General features: G+C 41.3%; 1 protein-coding gene across 1 annotated transcript in view; it reads right to left on the bottom strand.

Annotated features, from left to right (window-relative positions):
- The window catches only part of FBXO11 (F-box protein 11), an 88,177-nt gene that overhangs the window by 23,083 nt on the left and 49,058 nt on the right, over nt 1-16,036 (bottom strand). Inside the window, exons 2-4 of the mRNA XM_055122308.1 lie at nt 1,375-1,502; nt 1,164-1,245; nt 191-335 (exon numbers count right to left, since the gene is read on the bottom strand). Coding sequence (XP_054978283.1) covers nt 191-335; nt 1,164-1,245; nt 1,375-1,502 — 355 coding nt within the window. The remainder of the gene's footprint in view (nt 1-190; nt 336-1,163; nt 1,246-1,374; nt 1,503-16,036) is intronic.

Genomic DNA, 16,036 nt, shown 5'->3' on the forward strand with positions numbered 1-16,036 from the left:
ACTAATAACTAAATATTGCCTGGACTTACAAATCCGTATTTGTGATAAACAGCTTAGAATTTATCAACACTCTAATTCTGTTATGTCTATTTAATTGTAATTATCAAATAACACTTCAATTTCCCTATCACCTTTAGCATTTTGGGCAGCAAATAATACCTCTCTAGAAAAGGAATATATTTTCACTTACCATAAAATTGGATCATTAGCAAGTTCACTGAAACGTTTACACACACAAGCTGCTCTACAAAGATCCTGTTCCAGCAAGTAAGAAAAGATTTTTAGAACCACTTCATCTGGCAGTTTCTCCTGAAGGTATTGTTCAGCAGGCGCTGCTATAAAGAGATTAATAATAAAATATAAACACTCTTTATCATCCCAGCAAGGACTTTCTCAATATTTAAAGAGCATAATATACTTTTAACCTGCTGAATAAATTTTGTTTAATAACGAACATTTTATTAGCATGTCGCTTTCATAAAAGACACTTTTTATCTTAATGTAATACTTTCTCTTTCAGCTCTCCTGTACCATTTCAGACATGGTTAAAATTAATATATAAAAAGTTTATTTATGTAATACTTATAGTCAAAGGATTGGAGCAGTAGCGCAGCGGGTAAGGTGTCTGCCTTGCACGCGGCTGACCCGGGGTTCGATTCCTCCATCCCTCTTGGAGAGCCCGGCAAGCTTACTGAGAGTATCTCTCCTGCATGGCAGAGCCTGGCAAGCTACCCGTGGCGTATTCGATATGCCAAAAACAGTAACAAGTCTCACAATGGAGAGGTTACTGGTGCCCGCTCGAGCAAATTGATGAACAATGGGACGACAGTGCTACAGTCAAAGAGGGAGTGGTCAAGACTCATGTTTATTAATAATCATTTTTCAATTATAAATATAACAATTCCAACGCTTGTGGGGTTTTTTTGTTTTTGTTTTTTTTTTGCTTTTTGGTTCACACCTGGCGATGCACAAGGGTTATTCCTGGCTCTGCACTCAGGGGACCATATGGGGTGCTGGGAATCGAACCCGGGTCGGCCACGTGCATGGCAAATGCCCTACCCGCTGTGCTATCGCTCTAGCCCTGACAATTCTAACTTTTGGATACTTCACACAACTAAAGAATTTACATGATGCTCTTCCTTTATCTTTCCACTGTAAATTACCTGATAGATCCTGTGATTTTCCAGATACTCGTGCACGTTTTGCACGATGACCAAAGTTTTCTGTAGTTGAAGTTGAAGCACCCTTCAAAAAAGAAAAAAAAAGTCAAGAAACTATTTTTATCGTACATTATTTGTAAATAAAAAAAAATTGATTCGTTTTCCCTCTCTAAAAAATGCTCTCACTAAAGAGAAGCTGTTAGCTTTGACTCACCTCCATACTGCTCTTTGTAGGGCACGCTGTTCTTTTCGGCAAGAGAGTCTTTCTACGAAGTTGATATGGACTATTTTGTGCACCAGGACCTGATTCTTCTGCAACCATATCTGCAGGTACCTCATCATCTGTTACAAACAAAAGCAGCATAAAAAATAGTGGCCATTTAAAAGAATGCTCCCTAGATATAATTTTAAACTTTTAATATACTTCTATGAATTTTAGAGGGTTAATATGAGATAAGATACAACAGTCTTGTAAAAAAGTATGAACAGTAATCCCAAATAACTTGACTTCTTGGATAACTAAAATAGAATTGTTAGACTTCTACTTCATTTCTTACTTCAAAGTAAACCTGAAAATAGACCATGTGTGTGTGTATGTGTGTGCGCTTTCTATATATATGGGGTATGTGTACAGTCATGCTATATTGCTCAAAGGGCTGAAGTGTATGCTTCAAACATGGAAAGTCAAGGTTAGAATACTAGTGTGCTTGGTTCCTGAGATGAACTTCAGTGCCCTAAGCATGAAAGCAAATGTGATGATGAAACAACTGTTTGCTCCCTGGCAGTGCATACTCTCTGCCATCAGCACAACCAAGTGTGACCCGGGTAGCCCTGAACCATCAAGTCCATACTGCAGCTGAATACCTCTGGGAGTGCTCCCTTAACCACTCTCCTCCCCAAATAAGAATGCTATTAGGAATGAGTGACATTGGAATGGGGATCTAAAGATTAGACAACAGATCAACAACAACAACAAAAGGTTAACAGAAATTGGCTGATATTTTCCCTTCTCTTTGCTGTGACAAAGTGGGGATCGCAGACACTTGAATGCAGTGTATTGGATCCTGTTTGTTGTTGCGCAGACCAAAAAAAGGAATTTGACTGAGGTCCAACTTGCAGTTCATGACCCACAGTGGTACCGGCAGGCCGTGAATTTGATTAGTAGATGGAGGAGGGAGAGAGGGAGAGAGGGAGAGAGGGAGAGAGAGAGAGAGGGAGAGAGGGAGAGAGGGAGAGGGAGAGAGGGAGAGAGAGAGAGAGAGAGAGAGAGAGAGAGAGAGAGAGAGAGAGAGAGAGAGAGAGAATACAGTGGCAAGGCCTCCCTCCATGCAACTGTCTCAGCTTCAATCCCATCACCCCAGCATGCCCGGAGTTATCTCTGAGCAAAGACCCAGGAGTAAAGCACGAGCAGAGTCAGGTGTGGTTCCCACAACCCTCCCCCCAGAAAAAAGAAAGCACACTAAATACTGTTTTACAGAAATAATTTGAGGCATTTTAAATTCTTCTTGGAAAATGACCACCATTAAACAAGTCCAAAAATTTAACCCAGTTAGGTAAAGCACGAAGGCTCCCCCCGCCCTTTTTGTTTTTTTGCTTTTTGGGTCACACCTGGCAATGCACAGGGGTTACTCCTGGCTCTGCACTCAGGAATTACTCCTGGCGCTGCTCAGGGGACCTTATGGGATGCTGGGAATCGAACCCGGGTCGGCCACGTGCAAGTCAAACTGTCCTACCCGCTTGACCCCACAAAGGCTCACTTTTTTACCTGAGGGCCTAAATCATTATGGAAAAAACCAACAATTTAATAGACAACTAAAACAAGGACACAGACAACTCAGAATTAAGAAAATATACATGAAATGCCAAGACAATGAGATGCTTCGCAAGTAGCAGGTTATCAGAGATAAAAAGTTTGATCACACACTAGAAGCATAAAAAACATGAAAAAAACGTATTCTAAGGAAAAATTTTGGAAATAAACCATTAGAGATTTTATTTCTAGAAATTGATGGTGGTTATATTTACATGTGCGTAAATATGTACTGCTTGTAGTACTATTTATTAAACTACAGGGTAACAAGACATTCATCAATAAGGCTTTGTAAGTAAACTAGGGTACAATAGATTATGATGTGGTTATTCCAAACTAACAGCCTGCAGAACAGTCTCTCTGGCCCTGAAATGTATTTAACAAGTTTCTAACTGAAAAGGCTGCTTTGGTGGATGCCAGTAAAATACAATCCACTTTGAAAACTGGGAAATAATAAAACATTTCTTCTTACTTTAATGTAAACTAAGCCACAAGATACCAAGTATTAGAAAAGATAACCAAGTATTAGAAAAAGGGAAGATTATACTTTTTCTAAAAATAGATTCCTTTATATATAGATTTCCAGAAAGTTCATGGTTTTAATTATTAAGTATTACTAATTCCTAATATCAGGAATAGAAAAACAGCATGACATTATTTCCAAATGACACAACATCAACTATAGTTTACAAAACAAAACCCAAACAAAAAGCCTCGGGAAGATTCCACGGGCAAAAAAGCAGCTATTTTGCAAGCTTAAAGCAAGAAGTTTGATGTCTGTTGCTGCCCACATATACTGTGGTCCCTCCACAGTTACGCCTGGTACTGTAACTGTGTGTGGTCTCTCTGAAGGGAGTGCAAAGCCAGGTGTCTGTGAGCAAGGTGAAGTGCGTTCGGACACCCGTGTTACAACACAGGCTTATCCAGAGCAAGCCTGTTTTTTTTTTTTTCTTTTTTGGGTCACACACACCCAGCTGTTCTTAGGGGGTTACTTCTGGCTCCACACTCAGGAATTATTCTGGGTGGTGCTTGGGGAACCATATAGGATGCCAGATATCGAACCCAGGTTGGCTGCATGCAAGGCAAATACCCTACCCGCCGTACTTATCCTCCAGCCCCTAAATCAATATCTTTAAGCTTAAACTTTTTCATCTTTAATAGATGAGAAAGTTTAGGCTTATAATTCACAGGGCTGATGAAAGGATCTAAATGGGATCTATTCAAAATGCTCAGCAGTATAAAATACTCCATAAATATTTTATTAGTTATTATTTCATTTAAATATCAATTTAAAATTAAAGCAAACTGGCACAAAACAGCAGAACTCCCAGGCTTAGTAAAAACTATGGTGTTGGGGCTGGAGAAAAAGTACAGAGGTAAAGGCACTTGCCTTGATTCCTCCCAAGCCCAGTTTGAATCCCGTGAGCACTGCACGGGGTCAGTTACGAGCAAAGTTAGGAATAGTGCTTGGGGGTTTAAATAGTGCTACAGGTGGTTTAAGCCAAAACAAAACCATGATGTTAATTAGATGGAGAGAGTTAAGTGGGAGGAATTTTTGGTTATGGTGACAGGTGTGGCATTATATAAACATAATGAAGTATGGAGCTAAACCTTTGAAATTCCCTAACACTGTAAACCAATGACAAACAACAACAATTACTTAAAAAATTAAAACAAACAAAAATCCCACTAACATACTTTTAATTAAACTAAGTTCTGTTACTTTTAAAACTACTTTTAAATGAAACTACATTTTCTGTGTTCAGAAGTATCATTAGTGGGATATGCCTCGGTATCTGTGGAGCAATCTCTTTACAGTTTAACATGTGTTTAATTTCTAAAAGCACTTTCTATATGCTTGAAAGGAATAGTTAGCTACCTTGTAGTTTTTAGGGCAAAGACTTAAAAATCTTTAAAAGATCAGGTGTATTGTTTGCAAATAATATCCGAGTTTTTCTTTGGTTCTGGGTCATGTCTGGCAGCATGTGGTCGGTGAATGGTGCTCAGAGGTTATGTGGTGTGGGCATCTAAGCATGCAGTCCACTCTCTAAAGCTGCCTTCCCAGCCCTTCACTTTTATTGAGGGTGGTGGGAACACAGGTTTGATCCATTCATAGCCAAAGAAAAGGTGCTACAATCTCCCAATCTGTAGATTATTCTTTTCCATCTGTGTTTATCTGACATACGTTAAAAGCTTCTTCAGTAGCCATACCCACGCCACACTGCTCTGCCACGCCAACTGCCTGCAGCCTAAACCCACAGCTCCGCTGAGAATCTCTGAACATACTTCCTAGTTCTCCAGATCCCAAAATTTCTGGACATTTCCAACTTCCACAGTACTGAAAATTCCAGCAGGAGCACACCAAATTAGATGGGAAGGTAACAGAGAAGCCAGCTAAACACAACAAACAGTAACACAAAAGGCTCAACTAGCGCTAACAGCTTAGTAAATCCTCAGACTTACTTAACAGTTTAGCAAATCCTGATTTAACAACCCCGTTTTCTTTGACTTAAGTACTCTTGATAATGCCTTTATAGCTACTGGTTCCAACAAGCAATATGAAACAGCCTGCTAAGGCGGCAGACTTGGGGGATGGCTGGGAAAGTGGGGACAGTGGTGGGGGGAAGGTCACTTCGGTGGTGGGATTGGGGCTGGTACTTCAAGAGCCTGGAACAACTGTATTAGGAACGAGTTTCTAAATCATGGTGTGTAAATAAATAATAAAAAAAGATACTGCTTCCTTCTAGGGAACTAATCCAGTCATCATTATGCAATGGCTTGCCTGATGCTTAATAATGCCTGTTTTAAAAAATCTAACTTAGCCTAATAATATTTTTTATTGGTTCTTCATTTAACTTCATTTGAGTCTAGTTAATTTTTCAACCCCAATATTTTCAACTGCTTACTTCAAGTCTTTATATTTTAAAACTAGGACTTTAACCTTTTATTTGGAGGGAAGGGGTCATATACAGAGATACTGGGGGTTATTCCTGGTTCTGCACTAGTAATTACTCTTGCGGGTACTTGGGGGACCAAGGGATACTGGGGATCGAATCCAGGTTGGTCATATGCCAGGCAACATCCTACTATCTCTCTTGCCCATAGGATTTAAAAAAAAAAAAAAAAGGAAAACTTTAAACCAGATGTCCACTACCACTAGAAATAGAATGTGATCCATATATGATTGAAAATTTTCAGACAGATTTAAAAAACAATTAAAATACTTAAAAGTTATGTTATATAAAACTTAACCATTTTTCATATGTAATGAATATAAATTATGATTTTAAAAACACAAATGTATTTTTAACAGCATGCCTCAATCAGATAAACTTCACTTCAATTGCTTACAGTGTCAAATAGAGCTAGTGGCTACATTACTTGGACACACCCCTTTTCATTAAACTCTTAACAGTTTTCTGAAAAAATAAAATGTTAGCATCATACTAAAGAAAACCTATTACATAATATAAAATTCTCTAATTTTAATATTTAAAAATTACAAACCTTATATATTAGACCTCACAATTAATAGAAATCATGGCAGGATTCTAGGGAATAAGCATTCTTTTTGGAAAATTAATTGTTCCAAAATCATGTTCTAAGATGTTTCTATTAGGAAGTCATGGTTTGTACAAGTAAGTCACGCTTTCCCACTAAGGGAGGATGATGGAGATAGCTCATGAGACAAAATTAGAATAATTCATTAATGGGCTTTATTACTTGAAATAACCTGGAAATATTCCTCATCTGTCCATCTAATGTTTTGATATCTTGGATCCTACCCATCTCAACTTTAAGAAAAAATAAGTAATTGCTTAAGAGGTCTCTTCATTTTGCAGCTTCCCTTTTGTAAGCAGCTCATTTTCTGAACGAAAGAAAAATCTACAAAAATGAATTAAATGCTACTGATATTTGTATTATGACTTATTTCAACAACAGACCTTAAATTCTGAAGCTAGCAGAATCTTATTTTTTCCACACCTTATAGCCACCCTTAAGATTTATAGTAACTGTTACTGACTGGCTGGAGTCTAAAGTCTATACAGTAGATTAACTTAACATCAGAGAGAGGGTAGTTCATAGAATTTAATTTATACATTTCCCCCAACAAATAACCTATCATTCCACATTACTCACCCATAGGCACAGACCAGATTGGATACTAAGGCAAACCTTGCTAGTAACAGTGTGTTTAGAAACAGCTCCCAGACTCACAGTGTAAAGAACCACACTTGACAACTGTTTCTAACACAGTTGGGAACTACCACAGCCTTTCCCAATTACTTTAAAAATCCACAAATAAACTGAAATTCAGGATAAAAGCTTTTAAAAAAGTTTTAATTTAATATGTTCAATTTGAAACAACTATTTTACTTAAAATTTAAAATAACTTTAAACACAGAAATTCAAGAAATAAAGTCATAAAAGAGTGAAAAAGGGCTTTCCTCTATTAATATTTTTTATCCTTTTTGCTGGGTGTGAGGCCACACCCAACAGTGTTCAGGGAACCATGTGGTGTCAGGGACAGAAGCCACAAGCAAAAAGTATGCTCTTCAGTCCTTTGAGCTCTCCCCAGAACTTGTATTTTCTATGTAGTTACAAAATTCCAGATTATTTAGGATATTATATATATACTTTCATCAATGTGTCTGGTTACTGTTTCTCCATAACGGACAAATACATATATACTTCTGAATTCTCATCAAAGTAAGAACTACAGAGATTGTGAAACAAGAAAACTTCTTAAGGAAAAGCTGGTATGACCACAGTATCAAATGAATCATTGAACATCAGAATGGCCATGACTCCAAATGGACAAAGAAAACAAATTACAGACAAATCTAAGATTCATGTTATCAACTAAAAGTTGTGAATTAAAATCTATTGAGCAATCTGTGTCTACAAAGATCTGAACTAACTTAGAGAACTGAATCTAGGAGGAGAACTCGACATGTAAAAAAATAATTGAAGCAATGTAATATGCTATACTGAAGGCACACACAAGGCATTCGGGGAAAAAAAAAAAGCAGAACACAGAAAAATGCATGTGTAACACTGCAACCTCCCAGCACTACAGGAAATAGGAGAGGGACACACAAATCATATACAGATAGCACTCATTAACTCCACATGTTTATGAACTTATTTTCACAGGAAATTTAGAAATGCCTTATAAGTTACATGGGGGAGAAAGAGCCAAGACTAGCACAACGAAAGATGAAGCTCAAAGAACGAATAAAACTATTCCATCCTTGTATGCATCCACTGCATAACTTTGGCTGTGATCTCATTCAAGAAAACTACATAACTGAAAAAATGGGCAAGTGGAATCATTGAACACTATTAGTTTTTTAGTTAGAATATAGTGCCTGGGACTTCATGATTTCTGGTGGGGTTTTCACAGATTAAGAGACTACCTGAGGGGCTGGAGTGATAGCACAGCGGGTAGGGTGTTTGCCCGCAGGCAGCCAAATCAGGTTGATTCCCAACATCCCATATGGTATTTCAAGCACTGTGAGGTGTGATCCAAAAAGCGAGAGGAGGGAGGGATTTCGGAAGGGAGAGGGAGAGGGAGAGGGAGAGGGAGAGGGAGAGGGAGAGGGAGAGAGGGGGAGAGAGAGAGGGAGGGAGGGAGGGAGGGGGGGAGGGAGGGAGAGGGAGAGAGAGAGAGAGAGAGAGAGAGAGAGAGAGAGAGAGAGAGAGAGAGAGAGAGAGAGAGAGAGAGAGAGAGAGAGAGAAGACTGACAAGATTATCAGCCTATTTTACCCTACAGGACACCTGAGCCCTACTAAGATTTCGTAAAATGCTGAAGATTAGGAAGCTGGTTAAGTAGTAGCAAAAATAATTTTTAGGCTGGTGAACTGAAAGAACAACATATTTCCTCCCCCCCAACAGTAATGTGGATATCTCAAAAAAAAAGTATTCTATAATCAAATGATGATACCACCACCACCACCAATACTACTACTGGTGTACCTAATGCTAAAAACTTAAATGTGCAGGCACTATTATACCAAGGGTTTCCATACGTATTTACTTATATATTATTTGCTCACAATCCCTGCTTTAACGCTTTTGTTTTTGTTTTTTTTTCTTTTTGGGGTCACACCTGGCAATGCACAGGGGTTACTCCTGGCTCTGCACTCAGGAATCACTCCTGGCAGTGCTCGGGGGGACCATATGGGATGCTGGGAATAAAACCTGGGTCGGCTGTGTGCAAGGCAAACTCTCTACCCGCTGCGCTATTGCTCTAGCCCCATCTTTTAGAAACATATTATTCCTATCATAGAGACAAGGAAATCAAGGACAAAGACCTTAGCGTCTTGCTCAAGGTCACACTACCTGTTTTTAGGCGGTGGGGTGGGGGGTGGAGGGCACACCTGATGATGCTCAGGACTTACTCCTGGCTCTGGGCTCACTCCAAAGAGCTCAGGGGGCCAGACACGGTTACTGCTCAGGCCTGAAGAGTCACAGTCTTAAGCACCAAGAGCAGAACTGGAACAATACTGACAGGGATCTGAGCCCTGTCTATCAATGTAACAATTATTCATGCTAAACAGAAATACTACTGGATATACTTACTCCTAGGAGTGCATTAGTAAGTGAAACTCTATCCCAAGAGCAAGAGAGCCAGAAAGACAGTGCAATGGGCTGCACGTGTTCCGCACACAGGAGGCCCGGGGTTCCATTCCCACAAAGCATGGTCCCTGGAAGAAGGGCCTGATCCCCAGCATAGCCAAATGTGGCCCCAAACACGTCCCCTGACCCCTAAAAGAGTACTAAAAATGGAATACATACTTTGGGGAAAGTTTTTAAAATCTGAGATGCTTTGGAATGATTTAAATGTTAAATGTTTTTCAAGCTTTTAAAAAATAAAATTGGGGGATGGATCGACAGTACAAAGTGTAGGGCTGTTTGCCTTGCATGTGGCCAATGAGTTCGAGCCCTGGCATCCCTTATGGTCCCCCCCAGCACCGCCAGGAGTAATTCCTGAGTGCAGAGCCAGGAGTAACCCCTGAGTATCGCTGCGTGTGACTCAAAAAAAAAAAAATTGGGGACAGTGATAATACAGTGGGTAGGGTGTTTGCTTTGTATGTGGCTGACCCAGGTTCCATCCCTGGTATCCCATTTGGTCCCCTGAGCACCGCCAGGAGAAATTCCTGAGTGCAGAGCCAGGAGTAACCCTGAGCATCGGAAACAACAAAATCCTCAAACCCCAATCTCTATGAAGTAGAAATGATTCCTGTGGCAAAAATGGTACTCGCAATATGTTTTTAGGATAGTTCCTTAATAACAAATAATAATGTAAAATACACAATGCTTAGGGCTAACCATGGATGAAAATGAGTATAATCAACATTATATTTAATCATTATCACAATCCTATAAGGCTGATACTATTGTTCCTATTTTGTCAATGCTGAACTGATGTTTAGAGTCAAAAACTTCATATAAGTAAAACAGCTTGAAGGAGACTGGATTGGTATTTGATTAACGAACTCTTTTAGAAGTCTTGTTTGTTTTCGGACCATACCTAGCAATGCTCAGGGGTTAATCCTGGTTCTGCACTTAAGATTTATTGCTGCGGTTGAAGCAATAGTACAGCGGGTAGAGTGTTTGCCTTCACGTGGTGGACTGAGTTTAATCCCTGGCATCCCCTATGGTCTCCCAAGCACCGCCAGGAGTAATTCCTGAGTGCAGAGTCAGGAGAAACCCCTGAGCATCACTGGGTGTGATCCCCCCCCCCCAAAAAAAAAAGAATTCCAGTTGATGGTGCTGAGGACTGGCAAAATGCAAGGCAAATGCCTTATCTACTGTACTATGTCTCTAGTCCTGTATTTATTTATCTGCAGTGCTAAGGCTCGAACTCAGGGGCTCACACATATATGACAAGTGTTTATTGTTGAGCTATATCCCCAGGCAGGAGCCAAATCTTAATTTCTGTCCCATATAGACTCCTAAAAACAATAAATAAGAGACAAGAGCAGCAGTGTTGGCTGATACAGCAGAAGTCAGGAAAAATATTCACAACACCCATCTGTACTTCGCCGACTACAAGACCAGGATGTACTACAAGACCTCTGACGTCCTGATAGATCTATTACAACTTCCAGAAGGGCAGTGGAGAAGGTTATCCACGACTTCTACTCGGATCTCTTTGAAAGCCATGTCCACTTGCCCACATACCAAATTCTGCAAGGATGGATATGTCATTCCCAGCTTTCTCCCTACCGAAATCTGACACGCCATTTAGTCGGTAAAGAAGCATACAGCACCCGGTCCAGACAAGGTCAGACAGACCTGAACACCTGAAGAATCTGCTGCCAGTACTCGTCAATATACTGGCTTAGCTCTTTACACGCTACCTGTCTGAATGCAAGGTTCCATCCCAATGAAAAACCAGCAAGACTGTCCTGTTGTACAAGAAGGGAGATATCCACGACATCAGCAACTATTGCGTGATCTGCCTGTTGTCTGTCATCTTTGACACGGACACTTGAGTCATCCTGAATAGGATTGCCAGAACACTAGACGATGGACAACCATGCGAGCGAGCCAGGTTCCGAAAAGGATTCAGCACAATCGACCATATCCACACAGTGACCAAACTCATTGAGGTTTCGCGAGAGTTCAAGATGCTGCTTGGTCTTGACTTAAAGAAGGCCTTCGATTCTGTTGAGACTGAAGCGGTCATCGAAGCCCTAGCCCAACAGAGCGTTCAAACTCAGTACATCAAGATCCTCTGCGAGCTGTATTACGGATTCACCACCAGGATCTCACCATTCTACAGGACGTGATCACTGACGTAAAGAGATGGGTTCGGCAGGGTGATACCATTTCACCGAAACTCTTCAGTGCCACCCTCAAGAATGTCACACGTAACGACCTGAATGGGAAGGACTGGGAGTAAAGATAGACAGTTGGCAACTACACCACCACCGCTTCGCTGATGAGACTGTTCTAATAACACAAACATTAGCCAAGTGGCAAAATGCTGGCCGACTTCGACCTTGAGTGTGGAAAGGTCAGAGTGCAGCTGAATCTCACCAAGACAAGGTTCATGAAAAACGAACTAGTCTCTCATGTTCCATTTGCTCTCAACAGAAAGAACATCTCTGAATGCAACAGCTATGTGTACCTAAGTCGAGAACTCAACATGAGGAATGAACTGGCACCAGGAAGAGAGCAGCGTGGAACGCCTTCAAGAGTGTCAAAGAAGTTGTTAAAAGGATGAAGAACCTCCGGCTCTGGGCACATCTTTTCGACTCCACCGTTCTTGCACTAACATACGCCTCAGAGAGCTGGGCCCTACAAAAACAGGATGAGAACGCCATTCAGGCCTCCCAAAGTGGAATTGAAAGAGCTATGCTTGGAGTATCTATCTCGTTTTACTCAAGTGAGAGAAGGAATCCGGAGTTCTGACCTCCATCGACAATTGAGGATAAGGGACTCTGCCTCGTTTGCCAAGGCATTGAAAATCAGATGGGCTGGACATGTAATGTGATTTGGAGACGACCACTGGACAAGAGCCATTACTGACTGGATTCCATGCCGCCCACCTACGAGATGGTCAGACTTCTTCATCAAGACCCTGAACGAACAGTTTGGGCTCTTCGTGTTCCTGAAGCGAGCAGATGCCACTGGACTACACTAGCACACGACAGGGACAAATGGAGACATTACTGGTGCCCGCTTGAGCAAACTGATGAGCAATGGGATGACAAGTGATAGCTATTTTTATCACTGTTGTCAGGCATCATGATTATTATTTTATATATACTGTTTCTATACAGAAAATATACTGATCATTGATTGGTCTACCATATCTGTTGCTTCCAGGATACATTAATATGTATTATGTATATATACGGCACCTCCTGCCCCTGCACCAGGCTGTCTTCATCAGGGACCCCGGGGGGGGGGGGGGCAGGTTGAGTTTCCCTCCCTGCCCCGAGCTGAACCCTAGCAGCTGAAAACCTCCAGAACCCAGCCACAGCCATGCTCAAGGCCACTCTCCATATGCTCAGACAAGCCTTACGCATGAAGGAACTGACAGAAGAACCCAGGTATGTGGGACCCTTGGCAGAGAACTCCAAGCCTGCTCAGATCGGGACTGGGCCTCCTCCACCCAGGTCCCCCGTTTTCCAGTAGCTTGGCAGCCACACCCACAGACCGCCCCCGGCACCATGTAATCTCATCAACAGCCAAGATCCAGAGACTATAAAACAAAGCTTCCGGAAGCGTGTGATGCAGAATCTCGAAAGGCAGAGTCTGGCTGGCGTATTCAATATGCCAAAAACAGTAACAATAATGGGCCTCATTCCTCTGACCCTGAACGCGACAGGGTCGAATGAGACATTACAGGCACCCGCTCGAGCAAATTGATGAGCAATGGTACAACAGTGATACAGTGATTAACACATGTCACCTTTACAGTTATATCCCTGTGCTTTCGCTGTGATCATTCTGCTTAAAATTTCTCTTTTCTCCACTTACTTATGGTTATAGCAGGTCAGTGTTTAGTCAAGTCCCATGTTCTCTAAAAGCCTTCCATCTTAGATTGCTTTCTTTTGTTTTTTTTCTTTTTGGGTTACACCCGGCATTGCTCAGGGTTACTCCTGGTTCATGTACTCAGGAATTACTCCTGGAGGTACTCGGGGGACTATATGGGATGCTGGGAATCGAACCCAGTTTGGCTGCGTGCAAGGCAAACACCCTACCTGCTGTGCTATCGCTCCAGCCCCCATCTTAGATTGCTTTCTAGTTGCAATTTGTCTAATCACGTCTACCCAGCTGTATGGATCTGGACAAGTCAGACTTTCTATATCTCAATGCTTTGCTTATTAAATGAGTGATGGGCTAGAACAGTGATTCTCGATCATTACCAAGTGTCATAACCACATGGACATCTTGTTAAAACAAAGCTGGACTCCATCACTAGTAGTGCTAAGTAAGAAAAGAAGTTTAAGAACTAAGCATTTATAGTAACAACTTTCAAAATGCTACTACTGCTGGGCCAGGGACCACTAGGACCATGGTCCAGAGATTAAGTACAATATGTAAGGGGCCTGCCTTACGTGCAGGCAGCCCGGGTTCAATCCCCAGCACTTTTGAGGGCCTCTGCCAGGAGTGAACCCTTATGGGGGCTGGAGCGATAGTACAGTGGAGAGGGTGTTTGCCCTGCATGCAGCCTATCTGGGTTCGATCCCCTGAGCACCACCAGGAGTAAATCCTGAGCGCAGAGACAGAAGCAACCCCTTGATAATCGTCAGGTGTGTGCCCAAAAGCGAAAAAAAATAAGAAAATTAAGAAGGAGTAAGCCCTTAGCACAGCTGGACATGGTCCGACTCCTTCCATCCTAGCCCCTGAGAAAAACTCAGTAGCCAACCCCCCTACCAAAGTGCTTGAATGCCAAGGAAAAGGACTTAGTCTTTATTTTGTTTTTTAAAAAGGAGAAAATTTCTATTAGTGTTTGACTTATCAAACCATTTGCTGAAGGAATCTGGAGTGTGTCTACAAGAAATTAGGGGGGCTGGAGCGATAGCACAGTGGGAAGGGCGTTTGCCTTGCACGTGGCCGACCCGGGTTCGAATCCCAGCATCCCATATGGTCCCCTGAGCACCGCCAGGAGTAATTCCTGAGTGTAGAACCAGGAGTAACCCCTGTGCATCGCTGGGTGTGACCCAAAAAGCAAAAAAAAAAAAAAAAAAAAAAAAAAAAAAAGAAAAGAAATTAGGGTGGTGACAGTAAAAACTGACAAAAAAGTCCCCAAACACTATGGCTCAATTACTGTTTCCTGCTGTTTCCACACTATACACTGCTAAGCTACTAATTTTTTACTAATACATACTACTTTTTTCCCCACTAGATACTAATTTTCAATCTAAGTAAAACAAAAAACAAAATCAGAAGTCACTATATTGTAAGCAATCTAATGTTTAAATTACTTAGCATGGTCTAGAGAGCTAGTACTGAAGTTAAAGTGCTTGCCTTGCATGCATGTAACTGACACTGGTTAGAATCCGGACACTGCACATCTCCCTTGAGCACTGCCAAAAGAGAGCTGAGAGTAGAGCACTGCCGGGTATGGTCTGCCCATCCCGTGAATAAATAAAAAGTACTGAGTATATTCCTACTTCTGGACATGCAATTAAAAAAATGATAACAGTAATACATGAATCTGAAAACAATGACATTCACAGTACATCAACAAAAGTTGAGTCATCGAAGACTGGAGCAATAGTATAGCAGGTAGGGCATTTGCCTTGCACGCGGCCGACTTGGGTTCGATTCCCAGCATCCATATAGTCCCCAAGCAACACCAGGAGCAATTTCTGAGCGCGTGAGCCAGGAGTAACCCCCAGCATCACTCACTGGATGTGACCTCCCCCCCAAAAAAACTGAGTCATCAAATCATCAAACAACAGTGAAGACAGAATTTTTTCAGAAAAAAGAAATTTCCAGATCTATGGAGACTCTTAAAAATTTATCTCCAATATCACCTTTTGGTATTTTCAATTTTCCCAACACCACCAAGCCTGTCCCAATAGACTACGAATGATTTATTTTGTATTACTTGTTATGATTAATTTGCTAGAGAATGATCAAAAAAGATTTTCTTAGAAGAAAGTGTCTGAAGATTGTCGTATCTCACCCTGGAGCTATTAAGGTCCTTGTATGAGAGATTACTAACATGTGGACAGGTTAAGCCTTGTGTACTAGTATTTTCTTACCTTTTTTTTTTTTTTTTTTGCTTTTTGGGTCATACCCAGTAATGCTTAGAGATTACTTCTGGCTCTGCGCTCAGGAATTACTCCTGGGAGACTGTATGGGATGCTGGGGACTGAACCCAGGTTGGCCTTGAGAAAGGCAAACGCCCTGCCCGCTGTACTATAGCTCCAGCCCCCACTAGTATTTTCTTATTGAGATTGGTTGCCTTCTACTTTACATCCCATCCAATGTGGAGTGCTACTCCTGATGTAGAATATGAGATGTTGTGCAGCTGCATTTAGCCACATGTGCTTCAGGAATTCTAGAATTTTGAAGGGGTGATACAACTGG

Source organism: Sorex araneus, chromosome X, assembly GCF_027595985.1.
Source record: "Sorex araneus isolate mSorAra2 chromosome X, mSorAra2.pri, whole genome shotgun sequence".
Lineage (NCBI taxonomy): Eukaryota > Metazoa > Chordata > Mammalia > Eulipotyphla > Soricidae > Sorex > Sorex araneus.